Source organism: Rattus norvegicus, chromosome 9 (genome assembly GCF_021556685.1).
Source record: "Rattus norvegicus strain SHRSP/BbbUtx chromosome 9, alternate assembly SHRSP_T2T, whole genome shotgun sequence".
NCBI classification, from domain to species: domain Eukaryota; kingdom Metazoa; phylum Chordata; class Mammalia; order Rodentia; family Muridae; genus Rattus; species Rattus norvegicus.
The window spans coordinates 5,563,709-5,579,442 of NC_141542.1; the positions used below are offsets into that span (position 1 = coordinate 5,563,709).

Below are 15,734 nucleotides of genomic sequence, written 5' to 3' on the forward strand. Positions count from 1 at the left end.
CTTCTACATTGTCAGCATTAGCCCAGGCTAAGCCAGCCTTCTCCAATGACCTAGACAGTCAGCTTTCTTTCTCAATTTTGAGATTGAGCCACTGAAATACTAGGTGATCTGTGTTGTATAGTGAATGATTATGTCCTCCTGAAATCTGTGTGTGGTAACTGGGACCACAGGATTATGTGATTATGAGCCTTTTGGCAGATTACTAAATTACAAGTACGTATCCTTCATGGAGTACTCATGAGTGTGGTTCTATCCTTAGAAAAGAGACCCTGAGAGCTCCGATATTCCTCTGCCATGGGAACACAGCAAGAAGATTGCAGTCAGGGAATGGTCATCTCTGGACCTCAGCAAACACCTAACCTGGCATCCTGACTTAGTATTTCCAGTGTTTCTGTGCTGGAAATTTATGTGACTTTTTTTATAATGATGGAATATAACACAATCTCTGTTGTGTTCCTGCAGTGGAAACAGGCATGTGCCACACACCATCTGCAAAGCAGTCTGTAATGACCTGTACATGGCAGCTTTATGAGAGCAGAGACCAAGGCCCACATGGTCCTATAGAAGTGGGGCAATACCCTTTGTCCCCAATTTCTTATACCTAGCTTTACTCCTTCTAGTAGCTGTCCTGCTAAAGTAGAAGATGCCCTTTCTCTGTAACTGTATTTCTGTTACTATTATCTTCCATCAGCTATTTTTCCCTTAAAAGAGCATTCTATCTTCAATTTTCTAATCAAACCATATATTCTGAACTCAAAAAGAAAAATAAATTTAGGACAGTAGAATGAGACAAATGCCTTTTCATTATAAAGAACACCTCCCCAACAAAGAGCTAATAGAATAGTCAAATTATGTGTTCCCCAGAATTACGTTTTTGAGTCTGAAGCATTAAAGGAAAGCATTATGCTTTCCAAAACGTATTCTGTATTTTACAAGCACTAGTTACTGGTAATTGTAAAATACAGCAGAGCCAGCCTGCTACAAGAAGTATATGAGATCAAACAGAAGCCAGATTGCTTTTTTATGTTCAAATCCCCAATCTTTATTTAGCTGTCATGTTCTTACCTTTTCTGTAGACTTTGGCACTGTTTACAATTAATTTCAACTATTAATTTATAAGTGCTACCCCCACTTGAAAGCAGTCCCCTTGCCTTTCCTCTTTTTTCTTTTCTCTTCTGTCTCCTTCTTCTCTTTCTTTTTTATTTTTCAGACAAGGTCTCAGTATGTAGCTCAGGCTGGTTGTCTCAAACTCTCCACTCTTCTGCCTTAACCTCCCAGCTTTAGCTATGTAGACATGCCATACCACATGCATGTGTGACAATCTTTTCATTCAATCAGATTGTCTTTTCTGTAGCAGTGATGGCTTTTCCTTTATATAATAGGCTAAACATAACTTTCTTTCCCAATCCAATTATTTTTAAATTTTTAATTTAATTAATTACTTTATTTTTACCATTTCCTTCTATTCCCAGGAAATACAGTCAAATCATGGTGCTCTCAGACTCAGAATGACTTACAGATAGAAATCCCAAGTGTTTGCTGTGGCATTCAAGGCCCTTCAAGCCCTCTGGAAGGAGCTTTCCACCCACATGGGGCTGCCTCCTGTGTGTGCCCCTTGCCCATGAGGAGCCCTCAGGACCTGGCATTCTTCACGTGCTCATTCCTTTTTTCTTCCCTGTCTGGACTCTCTCTCCTCGAGGCCCCAGGACGTCCTGTGAGGTCTCTCATTCTCTCTTACATTCAGTAATTGCCCATCCATTGCACTCTCCTTGCCAGTTCTCTCAACCAACACTCTTTTTTAGTCTTGTTGTGGGTTAGCCTGATGTTAATTCAGCTTCCTCAGGAGGGCTGCCCTCAGGCTTCGAGCAGTCCATCAAACCTTCTCTCCATTTTAAGTGGTAAATAAAGGCTAGAGTCCATGACTGGGCAGAGGAGGGGAAAGGTGGGACTGGAGGTTCAATAGTGGAGGCAGGTCTAGAAGGAAGAGAGGACAAGAGGGGAAGGAGAGAGGGAGGACACAGAAGGAGGAAGCACAATGGACCAGAACCATGTGGCCAAACTGTTGGGAGCGATGCCCTTGAAGCCCCCATTATTGATGTTATTATTATGGTTAGAATTAAGTATGACTGGGTTCATGGAAAATCCCCAGCCAGCAGCAGAAGACTAATACAAATCTGGTGGTTAAGATGAATAATGAATGATAAAGTTGTGACCTTGGTGAGAAATACATCTGACGTCAAGATACCCAGTGTGATAACCTGTAACCTTTCTGAAAAACCAACATCCTGCTGACTAATAGATATGACAAACCTGTGACCTTTCTGACATCCTGTCAACATCAGCCGATTCCCTGACCACACGAATACCGTGTCCTTGGCCTGCATAAATGTTTCACACTTCCCCCCTCCCTCTGTTACCCCTGTTATGGTATAAATTCAGCCTTGGGAAAAATAGCCTTGATCAGACTCTTGTCTTGGCGTCCTTCTTCGTGTCTCTTGTCCCCTATTCTCTTCCAGGTACCCTCAGCACCCCTCGTTGACACCAAACCGCAAGTAGGAAGGGGGTCTTAATAGCTGGGGAATAAGTTAGTATAGTGTTGTATCTGCCCATTCGCAACACTGTGTATCTCAAAGTCTAGATGTTCTTTCTTCTACCTTCCTCAAAGGATTGTTGGTTCTTTCTAAAGGGCAGTGCCCCCCACTTCTACTCCCCCCTTGTTGCTTTGTAAGTCACATGTTAAAACATTTTGGCTAGATCTGGAAAGTCACCAAGTGTTATGGTTGAGAGAACTAGGCCTCAACTAAGGTCACAGAGTCTTGTAGGAATGAGAAGTACCAAAGTAGGCTGCCTTAATAAATTAGCCTGGTCTTATTTTTTTCCTAAATAGAAGGGTTCACATATGTATTCTTTTTTTTTCTTTTCTTTTCTTTTTTTCAGAGCTGGGGACCAAACCCAGGGCCTAAATCCCCAACCCCTACATATGTATTCTTGAACTAGCCTATTAGTGTAGAATCTTACAAATATGGGAAAATCCAGTGTTTTCCAACTAAAACATGTCCATCTATTCAAACAGAAATCATCTTGTCAGTTTAGTATAAGAGCTTAATCCCATATATGGATCATATATATCCACATATATAAAATATACCATACATATAATAGGCTAAGTGCTTAATGCCATATATATCTTCATTTATATCTTCCATTGAGAGTGGACTCAAGCTAATAATGGATCATAGCAGTAGAAATTTTGCCTATACCCATTACTTGATATGCAATATCTCAGTTATAATATATGAATGACATCACACTACTTACCAGAGGAACAACGGATAGAGGTGAAGAGATTATGATGACAACAGATCAAGGTTGTGTAATGCCCAAAATTAACCTGTATGCCTAACCTGCCCAGGGATCAGGTAACTTCCTGGAAGGCTAGAAATTGTAATTCTTAGAAAATAACAAAGTCCCATGGGAAAATAAGTGTCCTATAGGCTTGTCCTTATAAACCCCTGCTAGAGGCTATTCTCAGCTGGGAAATTCCAAGAAATGGTCCTGAGTAAAGTCTATCCCTTGGTCAATATTTAATATTTAAAGCTTGCTTTAAATTTGGCCCAAAGTGGTGGAGCTGGTTTTTCTGGGCAATCTCAGGATTAACAGTTGATAAAGAATATTCTACCATTATTGTAATTGTTCACTTGATTACCAAAGACACCTAGGGTCATAGGTAAGTAGTTCTGTTATCAGGTGAAATGATACTATGGGAGTATAGCCCCAACCAAATGACTGTACAGGATAATGCACGTCAAAAGCCCTAAGAATCCTGAGAAAGGGCAAGGCCTGGCCAGCAGTAGCTCCCTGATCTCTCTGATTTTATTATGAGCCAGGAGTCTGTCTTCTCAATGGGTTTTGTCCAGGGCTATGTACCAAGAGGACAACATCCAAACTTGGCAAGGATGGCTTTAGAGAAGCTGTTTTCTGTTCTGGACTTCTTAATGCATCTAAGTGAAGAAAACTATTCCTAAACACTCTACTACAGATATCCATCCCTTCCAGGCTCCATTGGCCAAGCTTAGTCCAGCTTTTGATAAGGGGTTATCAAGTTTGGTGAGAACCAATCATCATTTACCTGAATCTTAGAGCACACCTGGGATTTTGACAACAGGAGAGTAGCCATCTAGACAATGAATGTAGCTATATCAGGGTCTATATAGCATTTAGGCTGCCCCAGAGCTGTGTTACAAAATAACACATAAGGCAAATGGCCCTGAAGGCAATCCCCTAGTGCATTGTTTACTTTGAATAAAAATAACAATACCTCTTCTTGCTTGTGAAATACAGTTAACCATCCTCTCTGTGCACACAGTAGACTTACTTTAGTAATTCATTTTAATAGATTTCCACCAACTTCTCAGAATCCATTTCTGTTTCAAAAATAAAAGATAAAAATAGATTGTAACTGACAGGACTGTGGTCATATTTTCAGTAATTGTGCTAGAAGCATTTTATAGTAAGTGGATTTTTAATGTGGAAGACTGTATGAACTCCGCAGCTTAGTAGGGGTGAGATGACTTAATGGAGGTTGCTATGCACTCACATTTGAATCAACTCAAGGTCTGTCCCACAAAAATGTCCAAACTATGCCTGGGCTGCTTGTGTTTGAGTTGGAACCTCCCATTTTTCTGCTTTGGCTAGACTTGAATGATAAGAAACCTCATGCAGTTTGGAAAGGCAGGCTTGTCAGAGGCCATTGTCCTGGATGTTGTAGCTCAGATGTGTATATAAGTCTTTCACATTGCTGGCTGCATGTGCACAGAAGCTATCTATAAAGATTTCCTAGGAGCTCTCATTTTGGGGACATGGCAGAAATCTAGTACTCCCTACTGTTAGCCCATTTGGCCTTTTGGACAGTTGTCCTGGCAACCGTGCTCCCTACTCTTGTAAAAGTCACAGAGTTTCAGATTTTTTTTAAATTGGCTATTTTATTGATTTGCATTTCAAACGTTATCTCCTTTCCCAGTTTTCCCCTCTGCAAACCTCCTATCCCATTCCCTCTTACCCTGCTTCTTTGAGGGTGTTCTCCCACCTGCCCATCTACTCCCTCCTCCCTGTCTTAGCATTCCTCCACACTTGGGCATCAAGCCTTCACAGGACCAAGGGCCTCCCCTCCCACTGATGCTTGACAAGGCCCCTTTAGCTCTTTCAGTCCTTCCCCTAACTCCTCCACTGAATCAGTAAGTCCCTGTGATCAGTAAAATGGTTGGCTTTGAGCATCTGCATCTGCATTGGTCAGATTCTGGCAGAGCCTCTCAGGAGACAACTGTATTCGGCTCCTGTCAGCAAGCACTTCTTGGCATCAACAATAGTGTCGGGGTTTGGTAGCTGTATGTATATGGGATGGATCCCCAGGTGGGACAGTTTCTGGATGGTCATTCCTTCAGTGTCTGCTCCATTCTCTGTTCCTGTATTTCCTTTAGAGAGGAACAATTCTGGGTTAAAAGTTTGGAGATGGGTGGGTGGCTCCATCCCTTAACCAGGGGGCAATGCCTAACCTCTGATTTAGTTTTGACAGGTTCTCTCTCTCCTTTGTGGGGTATTTATTGTTTTCCTCATCAAATCCAGACAGGTCATACCCATTTGCTTTTATACCCAAATTCACCTTACATCACACACACCCACTCACACACTCATATACACTCACACATAAACTCATATATATATATTTTTTTCACATACACAAACTCATGTACCTGTATACACTTTCTAGATTCTGTGAGACTAGTGTTCAGCCAACTCTGGGATCTGTCTGTCTCCCTCATTCTCCACAGTACTGAGGTTACAAACACGTCGGCACCATGCCTAGTTTTCAGGTGGGTTCTGTGCATTTGAACTCAGGTCCTCATGCTTGCACAAAAATAATTTCACCACTGAGCCATCTCTTCTGTCCCTCTAATTTGTTGACTTTTGACAAAAGCCTGGCAGGTTAAAACAGGATTTGTAGACCATGTTCTTCCACTAGCAGGCTGTCAAGGTTTTTCCAGCCTTTTAATTCTTTAATTGGTAGAAAAAAATGAACATGATCAAGTCTCTTAAATGGTAATGTAAAGGTGCTGCTTACTGCCTTGTTCACTGTGGCCTGCTCAGCCTGTTTTCTTACAGCACAAAGGACCACCAGCCCAGGGATGGCCCCATCCACAATGGTCTGGGCCCTCCCACATCAATGGCTGATGAAGAAAATGCCTTACAGGCTTGCCTACAGCCCAATGTTACAGAACATTTTTAAGTTGTGGTTCTCTCCTTGGATTGACATAAAACTAGCTAGAATATAAATGTTGACCAAAAAACTTTTTGAAACCTAACTGATAAGAAAATCTGATGTTTTAATTTCCAAACTTAAGTACCAAATTTTTCATTTCTAATTCAGTATTCTTGACTTTTAGCCTGGGAGTCTTTCAAGTAGGGATTTATAAGGAATTCGTGGTAATGAGAGCTAATGACAAGCTGTTTGAGTCTTCTGTTTGAGAGTTGAACTGCTTCCTCACAGATCCACAGTACAGAGGTGAGACCAGTGTCAGTCTGACCCTTCTTTGGCCTTTCCAAATAGATCACACACACACACACACACACGTGTGTGGAAAGAGAGAGATTGGTCAATTAATTTATAGAAAGTGTGGTTTCAGTTTATATTCTAGTAGAATATAGTTGATAAAACACTTAAAATAAAACATGCATACATACATGACAGGAAAAACCACACATAAAATGACATTAGGAACTAACCTGGGTTGGCTTGTTACCACCCCATAAGTGCTAAGAGCACACAGTAAGCTCCTTGGGTTAGATGAAGATGTTTTAAAATAATACAATTCACAATAGGACTATTAAGAAACAGAAGAAAGATTTATTTGAAAAAAAAGAGCTCTTTTCTCCTCCTCCCCCCCCCCTCTCTCTCTTTCTCTTGGGAGGGAATAGGGAGGCAAAGTTTAGAACAGAGGCAGAAGGAACACCCATTCAGAGCCTGCCCTACATGTGGCCCATACATATACAGCCACCAAACTAGATGAGATGGATGAAGGGGCTTGAGACCCCATATGAACAACAATGCCAACCAACCAGAGCTTCCAGGGACTAAGCCACTACCCAAAGACTATACATGGACTGACCCTGGACTCTGACCTCATAGGTAGCAATGAATAGCCTAGTAAGAGCACCAGTGGAAGGGGAAGCTCTTGGTCCTACCAAGACTGAACCCCAGTGAACGTGATTGTTGTGGGGAGGGCGGTAAAGGGTGGAGGATGGGGAGAGGAACACCCATATAGAAGGGGAGGCAGCAGAGGGGTTAGGGGGCTGTTGACCCGGAAACTGGGAAAGGGAATAAAAATTGAAATGTAAATAAGAAATACTCGGCTCCCAAATCCCGTGGGAGAGAGAGCTCACCGCCGAAACAGGTGGGCACTCCTGAGACTGCAGAGCAGAAGAGACCACCAACACTGCCCACCCCTGCCCACATCCCTGGCCCAAGAGGAAACTGTATACGGCCTCTGGGTTCCCTTGGATAAGGGCACAGGAGCAGGGCTGTATCAATCCGCTGCGTCTGAAACACCGCCAGAACCTGAAGAGACCGACCAGATAAACAGTTCTCTGTACTCTTGAAGTTCTAGCCAGAGCAATCAGACAACAAAAGGAGATCAAGGGGATACAGATTGGAAAAGAAGAAGTTAAAATATCACTATTTGCAGATGATATGATAGTATATTTAAGTGATCCCAAAAGTTCCACCAGAGAACTACTAAACCTAATAAACAACTTCAGCAAAGTGGCTGGGTATAAAATTAACTCAAATAAATCAGTAGCCTTCCTCTACGCAAAAGAGAAACAAGCCAAGAAAGAAATTAGGGAAACAACAGTCTTCATAATAGACCCAAATAACATAAAATACCTCGGTGTGACTTTAACCAAGCAAGTAAAAGATCTGTACAATAAGAACTCTTTTTATGTATTCCCTTACATTGTGACAGGTAAAATGCAGTACTGGCTGATACAGCCCAAAATCAACTGATTAACTCACCATTTCCTATCATGATTGCTCTAAGCAAAGTTTTATGGATCACTTTTAGGAACCTCTGGGCTTTACACTATTACTGTAGTTACTTTTGACAAGAAAGAGTTTGCCTATTTAATAGGATGTAGCGCTTTTGCTATAAATTATCCTTTCAATTGATAGTTTGTAGTTCTTAAAACTTGCCGGAAAATTCCTGAACTGGAAATGACTTACAGGTGGAGACATGAAAACCCAGTCACTTTCCTGCCTTACAAAAAGAACAGCTAAGAAGGCCAAGCAACTTATTCAACTGTTCTCTGTCACACTGACAGACCAATTACAGCACACCAGTCCTTCTGCTCCAACGACGCGAGTCCACAGCCCCGCCCGCCGCGTAGGACTAGGAACGCGCAAGCGCCCTGCAAGTTGCGGGCGAACATCCGCGATCCGCTCTAAGCATCAAACGCTGTCCTATGATCGAATGCAGGCAAGCACACTGGGATGCGCATGCGCTCTCCGCGCCACCCACTATACCCACCCTTCCCTTGTTGACTGACACCAGCTCGAAACTCAGGCATCACACTGCGCTTGCGGGAAAAGGAGGATGAGGGTGGGTCGCAGCTGTGGGCGGAGCCGGAGACCGGGACCCAGCCGCGCAAGCGCAGTGGTTTAGCCGGCAGGAAGCTGGGAGCGCGGGGGTGGGGCTGACGCGCGTGGGCGGGGCTCGGGCCGCCGCGCTTTGTGCTGCGGCTGGCCGGCGGGGCAGGCCCCGGACCCGTGCGGTTCCTGGGCATGGTGAGCAAGGGGCTGCTGCGCCTTGTCTCTTCAGTCAACCGCAGGAAGATGAAGCTTCTGCTGGGCATCGCGCTGTTCGCCTACGCCGCCTGTGAGTGTGTGCATGGTGGGCGGGAGCCCATTCATTCCCGCGCGGCGGGTAGCGGACGCTGCGGCCGAGCGGCCGGCTGTTTAGGGCCGGGAACCGGTTCACCGCTTCCACGAGGCTGAACTTGTGCAGTGGAGCCTCTGGCCGCTTTACTTGCAGCCCGCTTCCGCGTAGGTCCGGCGTCAGACCCGTGGCCGGTGTTGGGGCCTTTGCCATGGGCGCGGTGGTCACGTTCCCCAAGCTGTAGACACTGCGGACTCGGCCAACCTCGCTGCGCCCGCCAGCTCTTACTGACCTGATCCTCTGTGCTGTCCAGGGTTAGGGTTAGGGCGAACCTGGAGAGTGTGGCACAGGGACATCCATGGGGACGGTGCTGGTTCAGTAAGATAAAAATACTATAACTATTGGCAGTGCCCCTACTTCGACTGTTTGATCCGCAGGAAAATTACTCAGCAGCCGATTGTTGCCATTCTCCGTGGATGTCCTGTGTGGCGGTGCTCCGATGTCTAGGCGCACACTGCCCCCGCTCCCCGCACCGCCAGGTACTCCTCCAGCGTGTCGCGGAAGGAGGCACAGCTTAAGGGGCGGGCGGGGAGGGTGTCATTGGATCCTCAGCCTGGCTATCTGGAGGGGCCCTCAGCTTCTCAGAGAAGTCAAAGTCTAGTTTTGGGGGTTTTGTTTGTTTGTTGTTGTTTTTGAACTGTGCAACTGGGATATAACAGCTGCTATTAATACTTTACCAAGTACCAAAATTGGGCTAAAAATAGCTATCAGAGTGAACTCCTTCTGAATCCTGGCCACCCAGGCAAACATACTCAAATGAAAACTGGTAAGTGATTGAGTTTCCAGGGTCTGATTCCCAGGTGAGTAGGTACTTCCGGAAATTCAGTTCAACTGATGGGATGAAGGGGTTAGTAGGATGCAGACTGCCTGCTGTAGATGAGCTGTTCCAGGAGGAGGGGAAGGGGGAGGAGGAGGAGCCAGGAAGCTATAGAAAGGCTTCTGGTTCCTAGGAGAAGTTTTAGAACTGGGTTGCTTGGTAGATCTGATTGGTTTCTGCTATGAAGGAAGAATTAGCCTCAAGTGTGATCTGTACTGAAAAAGATGATATTCAAGGGAAAAAAACCCTTACAGCTGAGTAATTATTACTGTTTTATTAGTAATGCCTAATAATGAAGTTTTAAGCCAGCCATTCATTTGACCAGCATGTTTCACTCAGTCTTCAACATTGTCAGTTGTTGACAGTAGCAGCAGGGCACAGCATGGAGTGCAGAAACATCAGGGTTTTGCCAGGACGGTACAGAACACAGACCCAGTAGTTCAGCACATGGATTGCAGAAACATCAGGGTTTTGCCAGGACGGTACAGAACACAGACCCAGTAGTTCAGCACATGGAGTGCAGAAACATCAGGGTTTTGCCAGGACGGTACAGAACACGGACCCAGTAGTTCAGCACATGGAGTGCAGAAACATCAGGGTTTTGCCAGGACGGTACAGAACACGGACCCAGTAGTTCAGCACATGGAGTGTAGAAACATCAGGGTTTTGCCAGGATGGTACAGAACACGGATCCAGTAGTTCAGCACAGCGCTTGCACCCCTGAGTGCATCAGAATCACCAGTGGGATTTAAAGCACTTTGTTCTGTGTTCAGCAGGTCTGAGATGTGGCCTGGTAATTCCGTTTTCAATAGCTTGGTTTAGCGAGTAGTTTCTTGTTTGTTTGTCTTTTATTTTGTTTGTTTCACCCTGTAGTCTGGAGTGGCTTCAGAGTCTCAGAACCCAGAAGTCTTTCAGAGGGAGGCAGTGCTTTGAGAACCGTTTGCTTGGAAAGAGAAAGTCATGAATCCAGTATTCATGTAAAAAAAGTTAAGTTTACAAACTGATGTGATGGGAGGAGATGGGTTAGCAGTCAAGCATGTTGGATTCCCTGAGAAACCAGGATGTGAGCTGAGAATGAAGGATGTGTAGGGGTTAACAGGAAAGAATACTTTCCAGCTGGAGCAGCACTTGCACAGGTCCTTCTGCAGGGGAGATCAAATAGTAGTCTACTAATGCATGGGAGAGCATGTTCTGGGAGTGTGAGATTGCAGCACAGCAAGGCTACCCAGACAGGCAGGGACTAGAGCAGGGAGGTCTTGGTACAGCTCAGAGAATGGGTGTTGGGTATACTGTGAGGGCTTAAAGACTGGTTGAAGATAATATTACTAATGAGTGGTAGCAATAAGTCTGGGTTGCTTTGCCAGGAAAATGTTACAGAGCTTCTGATTGGTCATAATAAGATTCTAAAACTGTAGTCTGGTGGCACCTGTGATTTCTTTTTAAACAAAATACCTTTTACTATTTGACAGTTTCACATGTAAACAGTGTTTCATATACACCCCTACCACCATTTCCTCTCCCCTAGATATCCCAAACTCCTTTCTTGTTGTTAGTAATGAATGCACTGAGTGGTTACTGCTACCTGGTCAGTGTTGACCCATCTTGTTGACTTGATCTTGAATAGGTAACTGCAGCTGCAGTGACTTCATGGTTACAGTGGTTGTGATGTGTCCTAAAGACAGTATTTCACAGCACTCCTCCTCATCCTTCGGCCCTTTGGTTTGTTCTTTCCTCCTGTTCTTTAAGATATTGCCTGATGTTGGGGGACGGAGCTGTGCACTTGAGGGACTAATTGTCCCCACTGTGGCCAGATCTCTTAACTGCAGAGAGAAGCTGCTCTGGCCAAGGGCAACACACTAACCTATGGGTCTGAGCATAGATATTCAGAAGCAGTTTGACAGCATGTCTTCCCAGCAGAACAGAACCACAGTATTAGGTTTGGCCCTGGAGCCTGCTTCTGAGCCTTGGCCTTTTAACCAGGTTTATAGCACTAGGTCTGAATCCTTTCCTGTGGGGCATGCTTGAAACCAATCCAGGGCAATTCATTGGGTTACCCCCTAAGTTTTGTAACACTGTCACATCTTGCACAGAAGGTTGGTATTATAGCATGAAGGTTGCCTGCAAGGATACCATCTAGGTCATATCTCCCCCAGGAGCCTGTGCAACCCCTTTGCCACTATGAAATGTAATTAAAAGGGAGGATGATTTGACATCGTTTCCAGCTTGATTTCTCTGTCCTGTAGCCAAGTGTATCATCTTTGGCAGTGAGATTTTATCATCTAGTTCTGGTATGCCTAGGTTTTCTAATCTCTGTTTCTCCTTATTAATAATCCTACTGTTCTGTTATAACAGAACTTTGCTGTCACCTTATACAATGCACAAATACTCCCAATTATAACACCTTTACCTTTAGTCTGCTTTCTATATTTTTTTTCTCTTTCATCAGAGCTCAAGCTGTGCGAGCCCTCTTCTTTTTCCAGCACTGCTCTTGCTGTAGTAGACCTGCTGTACTTGCTCTCATACAACTTGTGTGCCAGGGTAGTCTGGGTCACCCTAGACTAACTTACCGTTGCACATGAATTCTTTTTCCTAGCCTTTGCCTCAGACCATGTAGTACTTCAGTGTGCATTAGGCAGTGCACATTGAAAGAGCCCAGTAACTCCCCAAGGGAATGAATTGAAATTCACTGCAACTTTCCATGTAGCTGGCACAGGTTCAAAATGCTTACCCATAGTGCTTTTGGTTCAAAATGCTTACCCATAGTGCTTTTGGTTTTTAGCCTGGATAGAACTGAGAAATACCTGATGAGTTTTTGCAAGGCTTATAGTCAGATAACCTCCTCGAGATGTCAACAGTCAACAGCCTCCTCTGCTGCCATCCTCCCTGCACTTAGCAGTGGACACTGCTTCTGGCATAATTTCAATGGTTTCAGTCTTATTATACCTCTGAATTTTATGCTTCTTGATTTTTCCAAATTGAGCTGAAATTCATGACTTCATTCTTTGGAAAGTGATCGGGTGTTTGCTTTCTTTCTCCTTTACTATACACTTGTTGACCCTATCCCCACGTCTGCACGGTATATTTGAGATCATGTGGCGTTTGCATGTGTGACTGCTGCTGGAGGAGAGCCATGTCCTGTGTGTGTGTTCTTGGCTATCTCTCCCACCCGCTTTTGAATGTGCCTTCTCTCTCTGTACTATGGCTGATTTTACTTTTTGTTCCCCAGTTGTTTTTGTCTAGATTTTAAGTATTAGGGCATCCTTGTGTTGTCACCTTCCAGAAGTGTGGCTAGGGTTAGGCTGCCAGCCTCAGAGTTCCCATCTGCCTGGCTCTGCCTCTGATCAGGGACTTTTGACACTTTATCCACAGTGCCTTTTTGCCTTATATTTAGAGACTGAAGGTAGATTCCAGAAAAGCATTTTTTTTTCAGAATCTGAAAGCATTTCCCATTCCTTCTCAGCTTCTAGTATTATTAGAGAAGTGTGAAGCCAGTTCTTCTTTTTTTCTCGGAGCTGAGTACCGAACCCAGGGCCTTGCACTTGCTAGGCTAGCGCTCTACCACTGAGCTAAATCCCCAACCCCATTGAAGCCAGTTCTAATGTTTCTGGAAAATGTCAGACTCTGCCTTGTGCCCCTGTTAGGCACTGTTTCCAACCACTTTCCTCTTCTCTAATAACACTTTTTTTTTCTTCTCTACTTGGTGTCCTTGAATAGTGGCCGTGTCCACAGCCTGCCAGGGACAGAGCAGACATGCTGATCCTCATCTTTGGGCCAGTGTTCTGATAGGAAAGTAAGCTAAGTTGTTCCTATGGGCTTCTCTTCATCTGGTTTGGCAATGAGCCATGGTTAAGGTGATGGAGCAATTCAATTCCTCTCCATCTTGTCTTTGAGACTGGCCTCTCACTGGCCCTGGAGCTCACTGTTGTGCTAGACTGACTGGCCACCAAGTCCACGCATCCTCCTGTTTCTCCTTCCCTAGCATTGGGATTATATAGACTTGCACTGCCATGCAAGCTCTTTTACTTAGTGTCTGGGAATCCAAATTCAAACCCTCTGTGCTTGTGTGGCAAGCAGTTTACTCACTGAGCCATCTCCTCAGCCTGTTTTTATTTGTTAAATATAGAATCCAGTAAGTATGTGTTGCATTTTGTTTGGTTGCTATGTCTCAGATTTCTGGAATGATATTATACACACGTGCGTACACACACACACACACACACACACACACATTTCTCATGGTATTTGCCATTTCTGAAATTTAAAACCCACATCTGTTGTCCTATACAACACTCCAATTTTGGATTTATATGATTGCTTCATTGTTATTAAATTTGGCTGTGCATTCTATTATGAACTGAGGATAAAGCTCAGTGGCATAGTGGTTATAGAGCACCAAAAACAGTTTTCCTAATTAATGCTAAATTAGGGGACAATTATGTTGAGTTGGTTCTTCTGTTGATGATCCAAACCTGATGGACCGGAAGGGCTGGCTGTCACATTGCTTCACTTATAAGTGCATGTCCCAAACATAACTGTAGGGTGATTCTTGAGGCTACAAGTATCTGGTTCTTCTGCCTGATCTAGTATTTATATGGGAGGTTTGCAGGTGGTAATTTTCTAATTTAGTTAATCCTTCTGCACTTACTGTTATCTTTCCAGAACAAACTTTGTGTCCTTCCCTTTTCTCTCACTCTATGGTTTAGTTTCCAGTAGGTAACTGCTGTTGCCAGAATTACTTGGCTTTAGAGCAAGAGAAGTGCATTCTGCCATCTTGTTCTCATGGCTGAGGGGGAAAAAGGTGTGCAAGGATTTATGGAGGCCACCCCTGTTTATTGATGTGTAGCAATCCTCTGAACAGTGCTATATTTTAATGGACCAGTATCCTAGCAGAGAGGCTAGGGTTCCAAATGCTGCTGTAGCCGATAGACATCTGTACAGGCTTCCGCCCTTTGTGAGACGGGCCCTAACCTCAAGGACATATTTGCATTTTTTTTAATGCAAGTGTGAATATAGGAATCATGGTTTCCTTTTGTGGGCTTTTAGATTCATTGATTAAAAAAGAAGTTTGAGGACCATTTTATTAGAAAGAGGAAAACAACAAGGCAGGCAAGCTATAAATCCCCCATAGCAACTGGGAAGAGAGGGATAGAAAAGATGAAAAGAGGAAGTCATGAAAGTAGGTGGGCTCAGTGCTGAAAGGTTGTACATAACTGCACTGCAGTGGTGGGGTTTCTTTAGAGAAAGAGTTGCTTAGAATTTGGGCCAGTATCTAGAAATAGAGATGGGGGGAAAGAAATTACAGTTTATGAGTTAGACTGCAGAAAGCAGACAGGCTAAGTAATGAAGCAGCCTGAGGGAGAGTGAGGGGGCAGGGCCAGATTCTTCAGCCATAAGAAGGCCCAGAGTGTCCTGATCGGCAAGCTTAGGGTTTTGACCAGTATCCAGAAATCAGAGAAGGGAAACAGGTTACACTTGCATTAGAACTCCAAGGAGCTGGCTTAGAGGACTTAGCAGTAAGGTTGCATACACACCTGCATGGAGGGAAGGACTTTGGGATGTATGTATAGGTACATCCCATTGAAAGGTTAGTTATTGTTGCCAACTTTCATGAAGGGCGAAGGGGTGGTCTTCTGGGCAGGTGATTGACAGACCCACTTGAATTAACTCTTGAGAAAGCAAGCAACAGTGTCTTTGTAATATATAATTTGGAGGAAATTTGGAAGGGCAAGTCTCTACTTAGAGCTAGAGATGGGGCTTAAACTTCTATTGGCTTCTGGGATTGTTATGCCAGTGCTACCTTTGGTGGTTTGAATGGGAATGGCTCCCATATCGATGGTGGAACTGTTTTGGGGAAGGTCTAGAAGGTGTAGCTTTATTGGAAGAGGTGTTAGATTAGTGGTGGGCTTTGAGGTTTCAGAAGCCCAAGCCAT

At 44.2% G+C, this 15,734-nt stretch overlaps 1 protein-coding gene across 11 annotated transcripts in view; it reads left to right on the top strand.

The window, feature by feature from the left end:
• The first annotated feature begins 8,782 nt into the window (after positions 1 to 8,782).
• The window catches only part of Uxs1 (UDP-glucuronate decarboxylase 1), a 77,338-nt gene continuing 70,386 nt past the window's right edge, over positions 8,783 to 15,734 (top strand). For 6 of the 11 annotated variants that reach the window (XM_087564724.1, XM_087564725.1, XM_087564721.1 and 3 more), the window contains exon 1: positions 8,783 to 8,927. Coding sequence is in view for 7 of the 11 variants with exons in the window: in XM_087564721.1 (XP_087420847.1) it covers positions 8,834 to 8,927 (94 nt within the window). In the remaining 4 variants the exon portion in view is untranslated. Of the gene's footprint in view, positions 8,928 to 9,364; positions 9,467 to 15,734 lie in introns of all 11 variants that reach the window. The other 5 variants (XM_087564719.1, XM_087564720.1, XM_087564722.1 and 2 more) reach the window with 2 other exon arrangements.